We start from the raw sequence: 17585 nt of genomic DNA, 5'->3' as shown, positions 1-17585 counted from the left end.
AAATCTTCCCACTGTTTATAAGAACAAGATTATTACACTATGTTATCTCTTTTCCTCAGATGCATATTTTCTGAGTCAGCACTCATTGTATTTTCCAGACTGCCCATGACAGGTTGGGAAGGGGTGGGGGGAGCTGTCATATGTTTCCAGATAATGACCTTAGTCAGTGAATGGCTTTTGAGCAGAGCAACAAGTTCAGCTACGCTTGTAAAATAGTCAGTGGTTATTTAGCATCCTTGACACTTAAAGTGGTAAAAGAGGAAATAAAGAAGAAGCAACTTCTTTAGCAACTCATGAGAAAAGAACATATTGGAAGTGTTCAAAGGACGATATAGCATTACACTGCATTTCCAACATTGGAGGAAAAGAAGCAATCTGCCTGAAGCTCTCAGCCCTTTGGGGTTACCAACAATGGCATTCCATGGTAGAACTGTCTCCTTTTTCTTCTCAATCTGGGTGGCAAACTTCATGACACAAGGCACAATTCTTCTGAAAGGTATGTTTCCATAAAGTGCTAGTTTCTCAACATAGTCTGTCTTGTACCAAGGAAGGGTATTTTTTAAACAAAAATTGCAATATTATAAAGTAGGGAAAGGAACAGAGTTATTTCCAGGAGCAACAGTATTGGTCTTTTTTTAATTAATTAATAGCAAAAACCATGAAAGAAATATTGTCGCATCGTAAAGTCTAAGGAAAGTTTAATGGCCAAAGTTCTAGCAAAGTTGTAGCAAATGATCCTCAATCTGTTCAAATTACAAAGATCACTAGCCATTTCTGTTTCTCAAATTGGTAAATCATAGTTAGGAAGAAGATGCTGTGTGAACTAGCAAAGTGTATTTGCAATGTGGAGAAGGAATTTTATTTAATTCATTTATTTTTTTCCCTCATTCAAATACACTTTGCTGGTTGGTACAGTGTCTCTTTTCTAACAAAAATATGTCAGTTTAAGATAAGGATGGAATTTTCATGGACCGGAGCTAATTTTATCATGTGGTTGAAGGTTTGTGGTAAATTAGGAGCATGGAGGAGAGAGGAAGCATGGATATCAAATTAAAACATTTTGAAACAACTTTCTGTTCTGAGCATTTCATATTACAAAAACAAGTACCTTGTATATTTAGAATGTGTGTTCTGCTAGATATATTGTAATTCCATCATATAGTGAGATGAGAAATATATATACATAATGCTAAGGGTGAGAACAGTAAGGACCTTTGGGGGTTTCTTGCTTTGGGGAAGTAGGAAGTATTAGCAAGTTACTTAAAAAAAACTGTTTCTTGCACTAAAAGTCTGCTTCTTCCTACACTCAGAATTTGTCTCAATCATCACACCTTTTGAGCTATTCTTGTTGGATACATTTAGTGGTAATATTTTGAGGGTTTTAGTTTTCAGGTTTCACCACTGTTGTGAATGCCTTTGTGTTAAGATAGTTAAGTATTAGAAAGTCTAAACTCATTATTTTCTTGCTGTCAACAAATTCAATTTAGTCATAAAAAATCTTTACTGGAAAACATTTTTGTGATAACAGGCAGTCAGCCCTAACCTTTCACTTATTCCAATGTTATTGTAGGATTTGATCTTTCATCAATCTTTGGTAGTCTAAAGGGAGTCTTTAAAGCTTTTATTTTGTATTTTATATTTATTTTGTAAATCCTATAAAGGGGTGTTGTCAGGGATTTCTCAATGCTGGATACATGGTTTGCCCCACACCAAACTGTTTTTGCTCAATCCCACTGTCCAAATCTCATAGTGTATGGTAGTTTTGGCAGAGAGATAGATACCACACCATGTTTTCTAGGAAATTAATCTGATGTTTGAAAGCAGCTCTTCCCTGTCCTTGTCTGATGTTCAAACCCAACTTCTCCAACTGGGTGTCAACTGGATGCATTGGGCCACCATCTCTCCATCAATTGAATGTATAATGCTGTTCTAAGCAGTATACCAATTGGATCCTATAAGTAAAGACCTACATTTTAAGTATCTTGGATGTATGCAAGACCAACCGTCTATAATAGCTGGGATCTCTGTCACTCACTTGAATATTAGCGAATCAGGACTGAGTAAAGGTACATATTTTGTAATGCAAAGAAATATATAAACATTAAATATCCATTAGTAATCATTTTGATATATATTTCTGCTTATTTGCAGATATTCGCACGTCAAACTGCAGAATTGCGGGTATAACAGTTGCTGCAGATAAGAATAATATTCATTTTAATTTTATTGAAGCACAATCAGTTTGCAGGCAGCTGGGATTAATGGTAGCACCAGAATCCAAGGTTGAAGCTGCTTGGAAGCATGGCTTTGAAACTTGCAGGTACAGAAAATCTTTCCAAAATTTACTTTTAAATGTTTTATGCTCATGTATGTACAAATTACCTTTTTTAATGCCATTTTAAAAATAAAATGTCATTATTATTACTCAGAAATAAATCAAGATTAGAAGCATGCAAACAATTAAAAATTAAATAGTCCCTCTTATTCTTAAAGCAGAAAGTGTTGGTTATTCCCAAATTAAATTTATTCCCTTTTTTCTCCACAAATACACATGCATAGATTTAAAACCATTATGTATATTATTTGTGTATAAATATGAATGAGTGTGGCTTCAGATAAGCAATTGAAATTCACTTAAATGTATACCTAATAATGTGCAACTTTGCCCCCTTGAAACTTGAAACAGAAACTGTCTATGCCTATCACAAATTTCTTGAAATTTTCCTCTGTTTTCCAAAGGATGAAGCATCCTGTGTCACTGAGGGTTGGTTTTCACTGCACCTAAACTGGACATTTTTGAATATTTTTTTTTTACTTTTTACACAAATGATTCAAGCTGTGGATTACACATGGCATTTGAGTAAAGTAACCAGTGCAAACCCCCCTAATGAAAATGAATTGCCAAGACAAAAAGAAACATCTAATGACTTTAAATTAAATTAAATTAAAATTAATAGCACTAATTATTATTTACCATGTATTTCATAGCTTTCCCCTTTCGAAACATTTAATACCTATAACTTTTAGAAAGACTCTGAAGACCACAGCCAAAAATGTGTGGCTTTCATTGTGGATTCCAAATTTTAAACCTAAAAAGAATCATTTCCTTCTTGTTAAGTATTACCTAATATGGCCATAGAGTGGAGTCAGTTAACAGATTCCACTCATTGGCCCAGCCACTGGCAGGAGAAATAAAGCCCTGTCAGTGGCTGAAACTTTGGGCAGCGCCGGGTACAAAAGCCGGCGCCAGCCGTGGCTGAGGGCCTTTTTCTTAAGTCACAAAATAAAGACCGTTACCTGTTCCTGCCACGTCCTGCCTCTTATTCCCGCGGACCCATCTAACACTTCTGAGTAAAGAAGAGTAGGCTGAGAAAGTAACTTCAGATATGATATTATTAGCTTCAGGACTGAACAAGGAAGGTGGAATCATAAAACCAAAGAATAATACTGGGAAAGCTGGGGAATTCTGGGAATTGAAGCCCACAAATCTTCAAGCTGCCAACGCTGAGAAACACTGTTCTATACAGTACTGTATATATAAACTTTGAAAAATAACACTCCATTATTGCTAGGATCATATATCTAACAAAAAAAAAATGCTTTTCACTCTAGTTTTGGCTGGGTAGCAGAAGGCTATACTGTAATTTCACGGATAACTCCAAATGAAAAATGTGGTCAGAATAACACTGGGATTCGCACCTGGAGAATGCACTTAGACAGGAAAGCTCGTGTTTATTGTTATAATTCTTCAGGTAAGTGGGATGAAATATGGATTATAATAATATTTTGCACCAGAATCCCTCCTGAAAGAGTTAAAGTAATAACAGTTGTGGAGATTTCCATACTGGTAGAAGATTGTGGCTGACTTCTAATATTCTAATGTATACAGCTTCACTATACAATAACTTCCTGGGGAGCCTGAGAAACTCAGAAATTGCTAGTCAGCTATGCCACTCTTGACAAGGTTACCCATTTTTTCATTAGTCAAAGTTTTCAGCATGGAAGAGCATTATGAAATTTAAATTGCTTTAGGTATGCCCAAAATATACTGTTTTCTAATTTTAAAAGTTATACAGCTAGTGTTCGAATTACAAAAAAAATATATGTAAAGTTCTACCCTGTTCCAATAAGATGAAATAGTATTGTATTAGTGGTTAGGTTCACAGATCATACTAATCCATGTTTATTTTATTTTATTTTATTGAATAAACCATAGTCGGCTGGATTTGCACACCTCTGGCCAAAAATATGCTAAGTTGAAAACAAACCAAATTTTGCTTTGTGTGTAAATTCAGGCAATGTGTTGTATGTATCACAGTTTGCAAACCATTGCTTCATAAGTACAGATAGTCCTCAACTTACGACCACAATTGAGCCCAAAATTTATGTTGCTAAGTGAGAAATTTGTGAAGTGAGTTTTGCCCCATTTTACGATGCTTCTTGTCACATTTGTTAAGTGAATCACTGCAGTTGTTAAGTTAGTAACATGGTTATTAAGTGAACCTGGCTTCCCCATTGACTTTGCTTGTTAGAAGGTCCCAAAATGTGATCAGAGGAGCCCAGGGTACAGCAGCTGTCATAAATATGAGTCAGTTGCCAAGCATCCGAATTTTGATAATGTGACTTTTTTCAATGCCGTTGTAACTTTGAACGGTAGCTAAGTGAACTGTTGTAAGTTGATGTTCTGACCCAGCCTTCTCAAGTACTACTCAACTACTTACTTGTGAGGAAAAACCCCTTTTTATTTAACAAGGCAGGAATAAACTGTGTTCACAGCAAAACTCCAAGTCACATGAACTTTGCAAGCAGTAGCAATCTCCGCTCTATGTATCAGAATGGTCAAACAAATGGCAACTTCAAATCTCAACAAATAAATGCTCTGTCCTACATATTGGCAAAAAAAATCAGAAAATAAAATACAGGCTGAATAGTCAAGACCTTGCTGATGATCCAAACTCTGTCAAGGATCTTGGAGTACTCATCTCAAATGACGTAAGTGCTAGAGCCCACTGTAACTACATAGCCAAAAAGGCATTAAGAGTTGTTAACCTAATCTTACGTAGCCTTTTCTCTGGTAATATTACACTAATAACTAGAGCATACAAAACATTTGCTACGCCAATACTTGAATACAGCTTATTAGTTTGGAACCCACATTACGTATCTGATATTAACACAGTTGAGAAAGTCCAGAAATATTTCACAAGAAGAGTTCTCCACTCCTCTACTCGTTGCAGAATACCTTATGCCACTAGACTCGAAATTCTAGACCTAGAAAACCTAGAGCTACGCTGCCTTCGGTCCGATCTAAGTATAGTAATCATACATTGCAATGTCCTCCTGTCAATGAATACTTCAGCTTCAACCATAACAACACAAGAGCAAACAATAGATACAAACTCAAGGTTAATCGCACCAAACTTGATTGCAGGAAATATGACTTCAGCAACAGAGTGGTCAATGTCTGGAATACTTTACCTGACTGTGGTTTCTTCCCCAAACCCCCAATCTTTAACCTTAGATTGTCTACTATTGACCTCACCCCTTTCCTAAGAGGTCTGCAGGAGGTGTGCATTAGTGCACCAACGTGCCTACCATCCCTGTCCTATTGTTTCTTTTTTTTTCTTCTTATATGTATCCATGTATTCATAACTATGTTTTTACTTATACCTATTATCTTGTAAGCAATTGACCAAAATAAATAAATAAAATAAATAAATAAATAAATAAATAAATAAATAAATAAATCCGAGGGAGGGAAATCTCCTGTAGCATGAACGGTTGTCTCCAACAACTGTCGACTCCCAAATCTCTCTTCCTTATTTTCCAGTCAGGGAAGGACTTGTTAATATCTCCTTTTTTTCCTGGATAGCAGGCCCCATGTCCTATGTTGCTCTCCTCTCTTTTCTGTGCATTCACGCATCTGGGACAGGCCCCAGCTGTTCCTCCCCTTTGCTCAGCTCAGCCCCCCAAAACAGCTGTCTCTCCGCCTGAGTTTGAGTAGATGGGCTCTGCATCTGGCTCTCTTGCTCCACAGAACCTTCTGCAGGCCCCCATGGAAACCCATGCACCCCCTCCGCTCCTCTGACTCATCTGACTTGATGAACCACAACAGTTGAAGACTACCTGTATTGTATTAAGGTTAAGGATGGGTCGCCAATAATATTTGCAAGAAATTCTTCTCAAGTTAACTTCTCCTAGGGAAGATGATCTGTTTATGGGAGTGTTCCTTTACCTGCTTTGTCCCAACTTACAGGATGCACTTTTGGGGGATCTGCACTTGGACACACTCTCTTGGAGATACAAAATCTGTAAAGACACATAGCATCTCTATTACAGAGCTTGCTAATCATTAATTTCAATACAGTAGAAGTTTTTAATATTTTTTAAAATATTTGTTGCTTTGAGTAGAAGCGTGGCTTTTAAATAAGAGAAATAAAGAAATCCCATGAAAGAGCATCAAAAAAGAAGAAAACTGCAGAATATTTTGCCCTCTAAAATAATCAAAATGGACCAGAATAAAGAATACTATAATTTCATTTATATTTTCAAGGAACTTGTAGTTCCTATGTTGTCATCTGAAATCCTCTTCGTACTTATCTCAATGGCATTGTTTGATGGAGAAGTACATCTTTTAATCAGAAATGATTATGAGGCCTTCAGTATCACCCTGGAGATAGAATTTGGTCACTTGGACAATTTAGGGTGGTAATGTACTTTCTGAGATCTCAGGAAGCATTAAAAAAAACCTCAAAGCTGTTTCTGTTTGACTCCAAATAAAGAGAAAAACCAAGTTTTACTGGATGGCACTTGCTTGAAACATGAAAGATATGCCACTAGAAAATTGGAAGGTAGGCTATAATTTCATTCATAGGACACATGCCTAGCCTTGCTGAACACAGTTCTCCTAAGAACTCTTATAGGAAAAGACATGTAGAAAATGGTTAGATATTGGATTACTGAATGTTTTGGTCTGTCTATTTTAAAAGGACAAGATCCTAACACTAATTTGTAAACTATAAGCCATCTTTTAAGGAGACATGATATCCAGTTTTGGTCACCATACTATAAAAAAGATTTTGAGATTCTAGAAGCAGTGCAAAGAGCAACAAGGATGATTAGGGGACTGGAGACTAAAACATATGAAGAATGGTTGCAGGAACTGGGCATGGCTAGTCTAGTGAAGAGAAGGACCAGTGGTGACATGCTAGCAGTGTTCCAATATTTGAGGAGCTGCCACAGAGAAGAGGATGTCAAGCTATTTTCCCAAGCACCTGAAGGCCAGACAAGGAATAATGGATAGAAACTGATCATGGAGAGATTCAACCTAGAAATAAGGAAATTTTTTCTGACAGCGAGAACAATCAACCAAACTTGCCTTCAGAAGTTGTGGGTGCTTCATCACTGGAAACTTTCAAGAAGAGACTGGACAGTCATCTGTCAGAAATGGTACAGGGTCTCCCGCTTGAGCAGGGGGTTGGACTAGATGACCTGTAAGGTTCCTTCCAACTCTATTACTCTATTCCATTCCATTCCATTCTATTCTATTTTAAGGAGTCTGCTTTAATAACAAGCAAACAGCTATGTTTTTTGTCATGGCTGTTCATTGTAATAGGCATGTTTATAATATCACAATACAGCTGTCATTTACATCCTATTCAGTTCATTAAAATGTGTCATCACATTTCCTGTCAGGGACCGACATCAAGAACAGTGCAAGGGCCATTTCCCTCCAAATATTAAGATAGCATTGTCATTCTGGTATTCTAATAGTTTTCAAGCAATATAAAAGATTGAAGCTTGTTCTTTAAAATAGGAATTGTTTAATCTGTTAAATTCTTGTTGGGGTCTCACTAATCAATCAAATAATCACTAGTCTTTAATTATTTAATCTCTGTAGTCTTTTATACATAACTTATTGGGATACACCTTACCACAAGATCATTTAAGTCGAGATTTTTCTACCAATGGTGGCTTTTGGAATCACTGTTTTTCCTGGCCAGAGAATCAAATGAAATGCACTGTTAATTGTGCTGATGCGATTAATGTGCATGATTCTATTTCCCTGTGCATACATTTGTCATCAAGAACATAGGGTAGAACCTGGGATCTAGAAGAAATCTTCTCTTATTTCCATAGGAAATCACTCTAGTCTCCAACCTCACAGCTGGGTTTTCCTACTAGCCTGATTAATTGCATATTTTAAGAAAGGAAACAAGGTACCAAGACAAACATGCCAGACAAAGCCATTTAGCTTTCTATGGTCTTGAGAAAGCATACTTAGTTTTTATTTACCTTTTAGGGGAAGGAGGCAGAGTGGACTAGTTTATTGTATTATTTTGACAACTGCAGAGAGAATAAAAAAAACAGTCAATATAGTGGCTGCACCATGTGATCAAAATCCTCTTTCTTTTACTGTGCACTGATGAGGTGGGGGCTTCAAACATATAATCGTGGCCATCATCTTTATTTTTTTGGACTTGCTGCTGGTGCCTCTACTTTTTCTGATAGCCCCGTCAGTTTTCTAATCTTGTGAACACCTACTTACTGAATTTTGTATTGGAAAAGCAACAAAGTGAAACATTGGTGTGTATGTGTGTGTGTGTGTGTGTGTGTGTGTGTGTGTGTGTGTGTGTGTGTGGAAAGAGAGAGAGAGAGAGAGAGAGAGATTTTATATATAGATACAGATTTAAAACACAATCGTATGGTGGCCCGGATGCCATCAGGGGCAGCATAGCATTCCTCCCTTTCAATTACAGCCTGACATTTAATTGTTTTTCCAATATTGAAAATGCCCAGCAATAAAAATTGCAAATTTAAATGAATAGAATAACATAGTTGGAAGGGCTTCTAGTTCAATCCCCTGCTCAAGCAGGAAACCCTATATCACTTCAGACAAATGGTTGTCCAGTCTGTTCTTTAAAATCTCCAGTGTTGGAGCATCCACAATTTTTGGAGGCAAGTTGTTCCACTGATTAATTGTCCTAACTGTCGGGAAATTTCTCCTTAATTCTAGGTTGGTTCTCTCCTTGATTAGTTTCCATCCATTGCTTCTTGTCCTGCCCACAGGTGCTTTGGAGACTAGTTTGACCCCTTCTTCTTTGGAACACTGCTTAAATATTGGAACAATGCTATTATGTCAGCCCTAGTCCTTCTTTTCATTAAACTAGACATACCCAATTCCTGCAATTATTCTTCATATGTTTTAGCTTCCAGTCCCCTGATCATCTTGGTTGCTCTTCTCTGCATTCTGTGCTCATTTTTCTTAATATTGTGGCAACCAAAACTAGATGCACTATTCCAAGTGTGGTCTTACCAAGGCATTAAGGTAAAGGTAAAGTTCCCCCTCACACATACATGCTAGTAGTTTCTGGCTCTAGGGAGCAGCGCTCATCTCCATTACAAAGCCGAAGAGCCAGCACTGTCTGAAGACGTCTCTGTGGTCATGTGGCCAGCATGACTAAATGCCTAAGGTACATGGAACGCTGTCACCTTCCCACCAAAGTGGTCCCTATTTTTCTACTTGCATTTTTACATAAAGTGGTATTAATACTTCATGTGATCTTGATTCTATCCCTCTATTAATGTAGAATAGGATTGCATTGGCTTTTCTGGCAGCTGCAGCACAGTGCTGGCTCATATTCCACTAGGACTCCCAGAATTCTTTCGGAGTTACTACTATTAAGCCTACTCTATACCCTTGCATTTATTTTATTTTCCCCCTAAATGTAGAACCTTACTCTTCTCACTACTGAATGTCATTTTGTTAGATAGGGCCTAATGTTCAAGTCTCTCAAGATCCGTCTGTAGCTTGAGCCTACCTTCTGGAGTGTTGGCTATTCCTGCCAGTTTAGTGTTGTCTGCCAATTTGATGAGTTTCCTTTCTGTTCCCTCATCTAAATCATCGAAAGAAGAAATGGAAGACTATTGGGCCAAAGTGTGAGAAAGGTTGATCATAAGGCTTGTTTAGAAAATGTCACTCAAGTGAATTCAGCATCTGGATATCTACCATACCCAGATGCAGAAATTAAATGAAATTACTTTATACTGATCTAAATGAATCCCCTCCCATTTAGAAACAATCAGTGGAACAGAGAGGAAGAGTTAGGGCAACAGCTTCTTCCAGAACTTAATCTTATTGGAATAAGTCTAGCAAAGAGTTAAGTCTGATAGATCCTTCAACATCAGATCTCTCTGAGCAATCTAACAGGACTGCTCTATTACTCTATAGTAGTACCTTTTAGGTACTACTATAGAATAACACTTAGTAAAATGTCCCCTGCATTTGGTTATTTTAAAAAATGTGTGTCAAATAGCATCAACAAATCTCACTGCACTGTTTTCTTGTCCTCTTTTCAGATACGTGGATTAATTCATGCATCCCAGAAGAAAGCACAGTTGCATTAACAGACAGTTCCACTGAGATGAACTCCACTTTAACAGCCTCGTTTCAGGATACCTCCACAGGGGTTGACACAACTCAGTTACAACAAACCCAAAAGCCCTCAAAGTATCGCATCATATGTGTAACAGAAACTTTACCACCCGAACCTATTCCCGAGAAGGAAAATCTGCTTTTCACTGATAAACGAACTGCCTTTAAAAATGAGGGTGTCCCATTTGGAGGTAATAGTCATACATAGTCATGGTTTTACGTTAGAGAGAGGACAAAAGGAACACCTCAGGTTTAAAAAAAATATTGCTGGCTTAGAGGGGAACTTAAAAGGTGTGCTCTTGAGGTGGTAAGATGAATCAAACCACTATAACCAGAATTGTAGTCTTTTCCTTTTGACATGTTTCAAGCCACCAATTCTACAATCCAAATAAGGCAATTGAGAGCTATTTTAACATAGTGGTTGGAGAATTGCTACTCCAAATCTTAAATCTGGATGCACTAGGTTGCTGCTTTCCCTCAGGCTTCAACATATCTCTTCCCTACCTTCCAGCTACCTGACTTACAAGATACAGATTTGGCAAGAATTTTAAGTAGACAATGTACATGAAGATCTTTAAATATACCAAAGCAGTACAAGAAAACGTTATTAGTTGGCTTTTTTCATCCTCTCAGCTAGAAAACTCTTTGTAATTCAATTAGGGTCTACATTAAAAAAAAGGTCTGAAATCAAAGAGAAAGTTTTTGTGCTCTCCAAGATTTGGGCAAAGTTATTATTGCCACTTCTATCACTCCTACCACTTACTATTAATACTAAACTGGCAGCTGTTGTATGTTAAGTGACTCCTTAGTCAACCTCCTCTACTGGTTTCATTTCCAAGAATGCTCTGAATACATTCAGAAAATGGAAATGAGTGACTAACATACAGTGAGTCTGTATATCTGAAAAACTTCAAAAGTATCTTGGAAAGTGCAAGAAAGTAATAAAGGGCATAGGGAGGAGGAAGGATGCCTTCCAATCAGTATGTTAACTCCTGGCGACTATCTGGACAAATCCCTACAGTTTTCTTAGCAAGATTGCAGAGGGGTTTGCCATAGCCTGCTTTCTATGGCTGAGAGAGTGACTGGCCTAAGGTTATTCAGTTGGTTTTCAAGCTGCCGGTGAGACTAGAACTCACAGCCCTCTGACTTCTAGCCTGGTGCCTGCACCACGACACCAAACTGGCTCTCTTACAGAGGGTACTGATCATTGGAAAGAAGAGCAATTGTTCGCCTGTCCTATTTAGATATAGGTATGGATTTGTTAGCTGTAGGTTGGTTTTTGTGTTGCACGTGTTGGACACTGAAACTCAAACAATCTATTCCATTACCTTAGTTTTTTCAGCAGGTTACACTGATATTGGCCTCATCAATTTGTCTTCAGGAAAGGGATGTTTTGTTATAAGTTTTTTCACAATAAGCAACTCTGGCTAAAGCAGGGGGAACCTTCTAAGCCATAAAAATATTTGTCTTTTTTTCAACCAAGACTCTGGAAAAAATTAACAGTTTCAAAGGTTTTTTTTACAAAGTAATAGTAATATTAGTATCTGCCTCTTTAAATTCTAGTATTAAAAAATCTAAAACTAAAAATTCTTCAATTTCACTTGGTGAAAATAGAAAAACAAATGAAGTCTTTCAGAATTTAAAAAGATATGAAAATATAAAATAAACCTACAAAAATGTTGAGGGTTTGCCTATCCATGGATGGCGGATTTTTCATAGTATTTTGGTTAGAAATTGGAGGGTTGACTTATCTGCAGATGGAGTTATCCATGAGTAAATATGACTAGACAGTAGTTTTCTTGTGGCTTTCTAGTTGTTTTGTTTGGCTTTCTAATTGTTGCTTTCTAGTTTTTTCCACTAAAGCAAAGACAGAAGCAAAGTGAACGTGTATGCATTTGGTTTTGCAAATCATGGTTCAATAGGCCAGAATATAGCTTCCTGTGACATATGATCAAAAGGTTGTTATTGCATTTGTTGCTGTTTGTGCTTATTCTATCAATAAGTGCTGTTTTTCAGAACAGATTCCATCTTAATTTTTCATCATTGGCTTATTCATGGGTGGCACACTTCTCATTGAGGATTGGCTTAGTTGTAGATGGGTTTATTTGCAAGTATATACAGGTACTTTTGAAAAGTATTACTGATGGGTAGCCATCTTTTGCTTAGATATGAATGTACCAAGCGGCTTTTTTTCTCAAATAGTATGGCTGACCACCTACTGCTAGTTTATTTTTAGTGGTATACATGACAAGAAAGCGGTACTTTTTTCCAGTTGAAACAAGCTAAAGGAAAGCTTAAAACTGTCAGGAATGTTTCAACTAGTAACTGCAGTCAGACAATACAGTTAGCTAAGAACAAATGAGCGACTGGAGATGTGCATCCATGCCACGATGGTGGAAGAGTTGGCAAGCACATTCACAACTAAATTGTGGCAATGTTGCCCCATGCAACATTAAAACCACATTTGGTCTGTGTTTAATTGTTGATAAATAAGCAAGGATACAAAGCTAATCTTGAAATCAGAACAATTAGATTTAATCTCAGTTCAGATCCGAAATTATACTTAACAAAGTAACAGATTGGAAGGACCTTGGAGGTCTTCTATTCCAGCCTTCTGCTCAGGCAGGAAACCCTACACCCATGATGGCGAACCTATGCCACACTTGCTGGAAGTGGCACGCAGCGACATCTCTCTGGGCACTCCAGCCATCACCCGTTGCTCTTCCCGGTTCTGGCACGTGCATGCACACTGGCCAGCTAGTCTTTGCATGCGGGGCAGTGCCAGAAATCAAAAGAGTAGCTCCATGGTGTGCATGTGCGTGCCAGCCAGCTGGTCTTCGTGCATGTGGGAGCGCCAGAACCGGAAGAGCAGCTTCACAGTGCACATGATTATCCACTAGGACTCCAAGATCCCAAGTACTACTATTGAGCCAAGTACCACCTATTCTGTACTGTGCCATTTGGTTTTTCTTGCCTAAATGTAGATCCTCACCTTTTTCACCATTGAATTTCATTTTGTTAGATAGGACCCAATATTCAAGTCTGTCAAGATCCTTCTGTATCTTAAGCCTATCTCTGGAGTGTTTACTATTCCTGTCAGCTTGATGTCATCTGCAAATTTAATGAGTTTCCCCATCTATCCCGTCATCTAAATCATTCATGAAGATATTGAAGAATACTGGGCCTAAAACAGAGCCTTGGGGTACCCCACTACATACTTCCCTCCATGTTTACTTGCTAGTTTCTTCTTGTTTTGGGGCTTGTGCATAGAGTGAAACAGAAATATATTAGGGAAAAAAACCAGCTGCTCAAGGCTTAAAATTCTGCAAAGGAATCCCACTGTAGCATCCAACAAATTATGGAGAATGGTGTGAATTCTTCTGCCATTGGAGTCTCCTCTGTGAACACTGCAGAGAGAGAAAAGCCATTTTGATATTATTTTTTTTCAGAAAACAATACTGCCACTAGAAATTTAAAAAAAGATTGTTTAGTCTCCAAGATTTCACAGTTACCTCTTTCTTCTTTCCAGCTGTACCTATCGTGCTTCTGGTGCTTGCCGTCTTCTTCTGTACCACTGCTATGGTTTTAGCTGTCTGCTATATCAAAAAGTAAGTAAAACTTGTGGCTTTGCGCTTACATGCATTTCTATCAGCAACATACATGGAGATGCTAATGCTATCTTTTCACATGCAATGGGACTTGGGCATTCTTCTCACTGTATAGAGAATGTTTTGAGTCACCAGTTAGACTGATAGTTTTAATCATTAAATATATTTATTTATGCCTTCTTGATGCAAAATAAATACACTGCTCAAAAAAATAAAGGGAACACTTAAACAACACAATGTAACTCCAAGTCAATCCCACTTCTGTGAAATCAAACTGTCCACTTAGGTAGCAAGACTGATTGACGATCAATTTCACATGCTGTTGTGCAAATGGAATAGACAACAGGTGGAAAGCATAGGCAGTTAGCAAGACATCCCCAATAAAGGAGTGGTTCTGCAGGTGGTGACCACAGACCACTTCTCGGTTCCTTTGCTTTCTGGCTGGTGGTTTGGTCACTTCTGAATGCTGGCGGTGCTTTCACTCTAGTGGTAGCATGAGACGGAGTCTACAACCCACACAAGTGGCTCAGGTAGTGCAGCTCATCTAGGATGGCACATCAATGCGAGCTGTGGCAAGAAGGTTTGCTGTATCTTGTCAGTGTAGTGTCCAGGGCATGAAGGCGCTACCAGGAGACAGGCCAGTCAGGACCGCTACCTCTGCCTTTGTGCAAGGAGGGACAGGAGGAACACTGCCAGAGCCCTGCAAAATGACCTCCAGTGGGCCACAAATGTGCATATGGCTGCTCAAATGGTCAGAAACAGACTCCATGAGGGTGGTATGAGGGCCCGACATCCACAGGTGGGGGTTGTGCTTGCAGCCCAACACCGTACAGGACATTTGGCATTTGCCAGAGAACACCACGATTGGCAAATTTGCCACCAGCGCCCTGTGCTCTTCACAGATGAAAGCAGGTTCACACTGAGCACATGTGACAGATGTGACAGGGTCTGAAGATGCCATGGAGAATGTTCTGCTTCCTGCAACATCCTCCAGCATGACCGGTTTGGCAGTAGGTCAGTAATGGTGTGGGGTGGCATTTCTTTAGGGGGCCGCACAGCCCTCCATGTGCTTGCCAGAGTTAGCCTGACTGCCATTAGGTACCGAGATGAGATCCGAGATGAGCATATGATTGTGAGACCATATGCTGGTGCGGTTGGCCCTGGGTTCCTCCTAATACAAGACAATGCTAGACCTCATGTGACTGGAGTGCATCAGCAGTTCCTGCAAGATGAAGGCACTGATGCTATGGACTGGCCTGCCCGTTCCCCAGACCTGAATCCAATTGAACACATCTGGGACATCATGTCTCGCTCCATCCACCAACACTTCATTGCACCACAGACTGTCCAGGAGTTGGGGGATGCTTTAGTCCAGGTGTGGGAGGAAATCCCTCAGGAGACCATCCGCCACTTCATCAGGAGCATGCCCAGGCGTTGTAGGGAGGTCATACAGGCACGTGGAGGCCACGTACACTACTGAGCCTCATTTTGACTTGTTTTAAGGACTTTACATCAAAGTTGGATCAGCTTGTAGTGTTTTTTTTCCACTTTAATTTTGAGTGTAATCCAGACTTCCATTGGTTGCTAAATTTGATTTCCATTGATAATTTTTGTGTGACTTTGTTGTCAGCACATTCAACTATGTAATGAACAAAGTATTTAATGAGAATATTTCATTCATTCAGATCTAGGATGTCTTATTTTTGTGTTCCCTTTGGTTTTTTGAGCAGTGTATAAGTAAGGCATACTCATATATGAATGTATTATGTTTGTTCAGATAGAAAAATCTGCAAATGGCAACAATGCAGTGGCAGTGAGTAAATATTTTTTCTACCATCTCTTAATAGAAAAAAATCAAAGTGGTTAATGGTAAAACCTTGTTTCTGTTGTAGCAGATGAAAAGACTTTCAGAAAAATGTTTCTGAAACATCAATTACTGATACATTATAGTTTTATCTTAATTTAATATATTACAATATCTCCTATACTGTATTGTACAATATCTGTGTGTGTATGTGTGTGTGTGTGTGTGTGTGTGTGTGCATGCGTGCTTTGTAAATTCCATATGCTAAATATATAAATAAATTACTGACACAGCATTTCAAGTAAGTGAAGGTCAAAGTACAATAATGGCTTTCATTTCTATAATATCTGTTTAATTGTTAATCAACTTTGTTTTTCAATTTGATGAAAGATACAAGAAAACATCTCTATTTTCAAGCAAAGAGAAGAAAGATGAAATAGAAACCAAGAACATTAAAGAACTAAATGCAAAAAACCAACCTCCAGAGCAGGGCCTAAAGAATGGAAAAAAGGAAGAAGTGGAAGTCAAGTCTGAACCATCAGTAAAATGTTTGGAAGCAGAAGTTTAAGGCAAAGCATCTCAATGAACAGATGCCACATGAACAAATGGCTGGAACTAACAGTGTATACATTGATAATTGTATATATTGTCAAAGTCAGTATCAGAATGTCATACAAAAATTTCATACCTCATATATGTTAGCTTATACATTGTCAATATAGGAATGATCATCCTTACAGTAATACCTATACAGCTCATATTTTCAATTTTGTTACAAGCCTTTTTAGGGAGGAAGTGATATTTTCCCAAAACATGAATTCAGATATGCAACTCAAAAAAACATAAAAATGGAGATAGATATATATATATTTCTTAAGTTTTCGAAATACACTATACAGAAGCCTGATGATGGCAGATGAGATTCTGTCGAAACGTTGCTACAACTTTAAAAGCACAACTATAACGACATGGGAAAATACTGGAACAAAGCTGAATACCATACACACACACACACACACACACACACACACACACACATTGTTATACAAAAGATTTCATGGAGAAACTTGAATATGTGAACTACATTTAACAGAGAAACAGTTACTGTATTTTTCAAATGATGGTAACTTTAAAATGTGTCTTTCCTGAGAAATTGTCACAGAAGTTCAAAAACATAAAGAGTGATAGAAAAGAACAGAAAGGTCTGGTTCACATGCAGATGAATCCAGCACAAATTGTTACATAACCATAAAAATTTTATGTTTCTTATGATTGTAGCCTCTGTGTTTCTTCCTACCTTCTTTCCAAAAATCTAACAAATCACAAACTATCAATTTTAAATATGGGGAAAAGATAAATGATAGTAACACAATCTATTAATAATATTTTTTCCATGCATACCATAGTCATGTTCATTTCAAAAATATTTAACAGCCCAATCATATGCATGTTTACTTAGAAATATGTTCCATTCTATTTCTTGAACTTACCATCTAGTTCTAGTATGTTCAAAACTGCTATATAAAATATTCCTGTAAATTGATTGTTGTGGCATATACATGCAAATACATTTATCAGGATTTCACTGAAATAAACAAAAATTGCATAATTATTTAATACTGTAAATTGATACCAAAATCTCTCTCTCTCTCTCTCACACGCACACACACACATATATATCTATATATACATATATAGATATATAGATATTCATCTTTTTCAACAGCTGAATTTGTTC

The 17585-nt window shown here is 37.8% G+C and overlaps 1 protein-coding gene across 1 annotated transcript; it reads left to right on the top strand.

Moving 5' to 3' along the window:
- Positions 1-74: 74 nt before the first annotated feature.
- On the top strand, positions 75-17116 carry LYVE1 (lymphatic vessel endothelial hyaluronan receptor 1). Its single transcript, XM_026705543.2, has 6 exons — positions 75-496; positions 2152-2320; positions 3613-3752; positions 10360-10626; positions 13965-14043; positions 16238-17116. Exons 1-6 carry the CDS (start codon positions 412-414, stop codon positions 16413-16415), a joined length of 918 nt encoding a protein of 305 aa, XP_026561328.1. The 5' UTR covers positions 75-411; the 3' UTR covers positions 16416-17116.
- The last annotated feature ends 469 nt before the right edge of the window (positions 17117-17585 follow it).

The sequence above is a fragment of the Pseudonaja textilis genome, chromosome 1 (genome assembly GCF_049901715.1).
Source record: "Pseudonaja textilis isolate UNSWEBS1 chromosome 1, rPseTex1.2, whole genome shotgun sequence".
Taxonomy (NCBI): Eukaryota; Metazoa; Chordata; class Lepidosauria; order Squamata; family Elapidae; genus Pseudonaja; species Pseudonaja textilis.
Note: the sequence above shows the minus strand (reverse complement) of the source record. Positions and strands in the feature narration are given on the sequence as shown.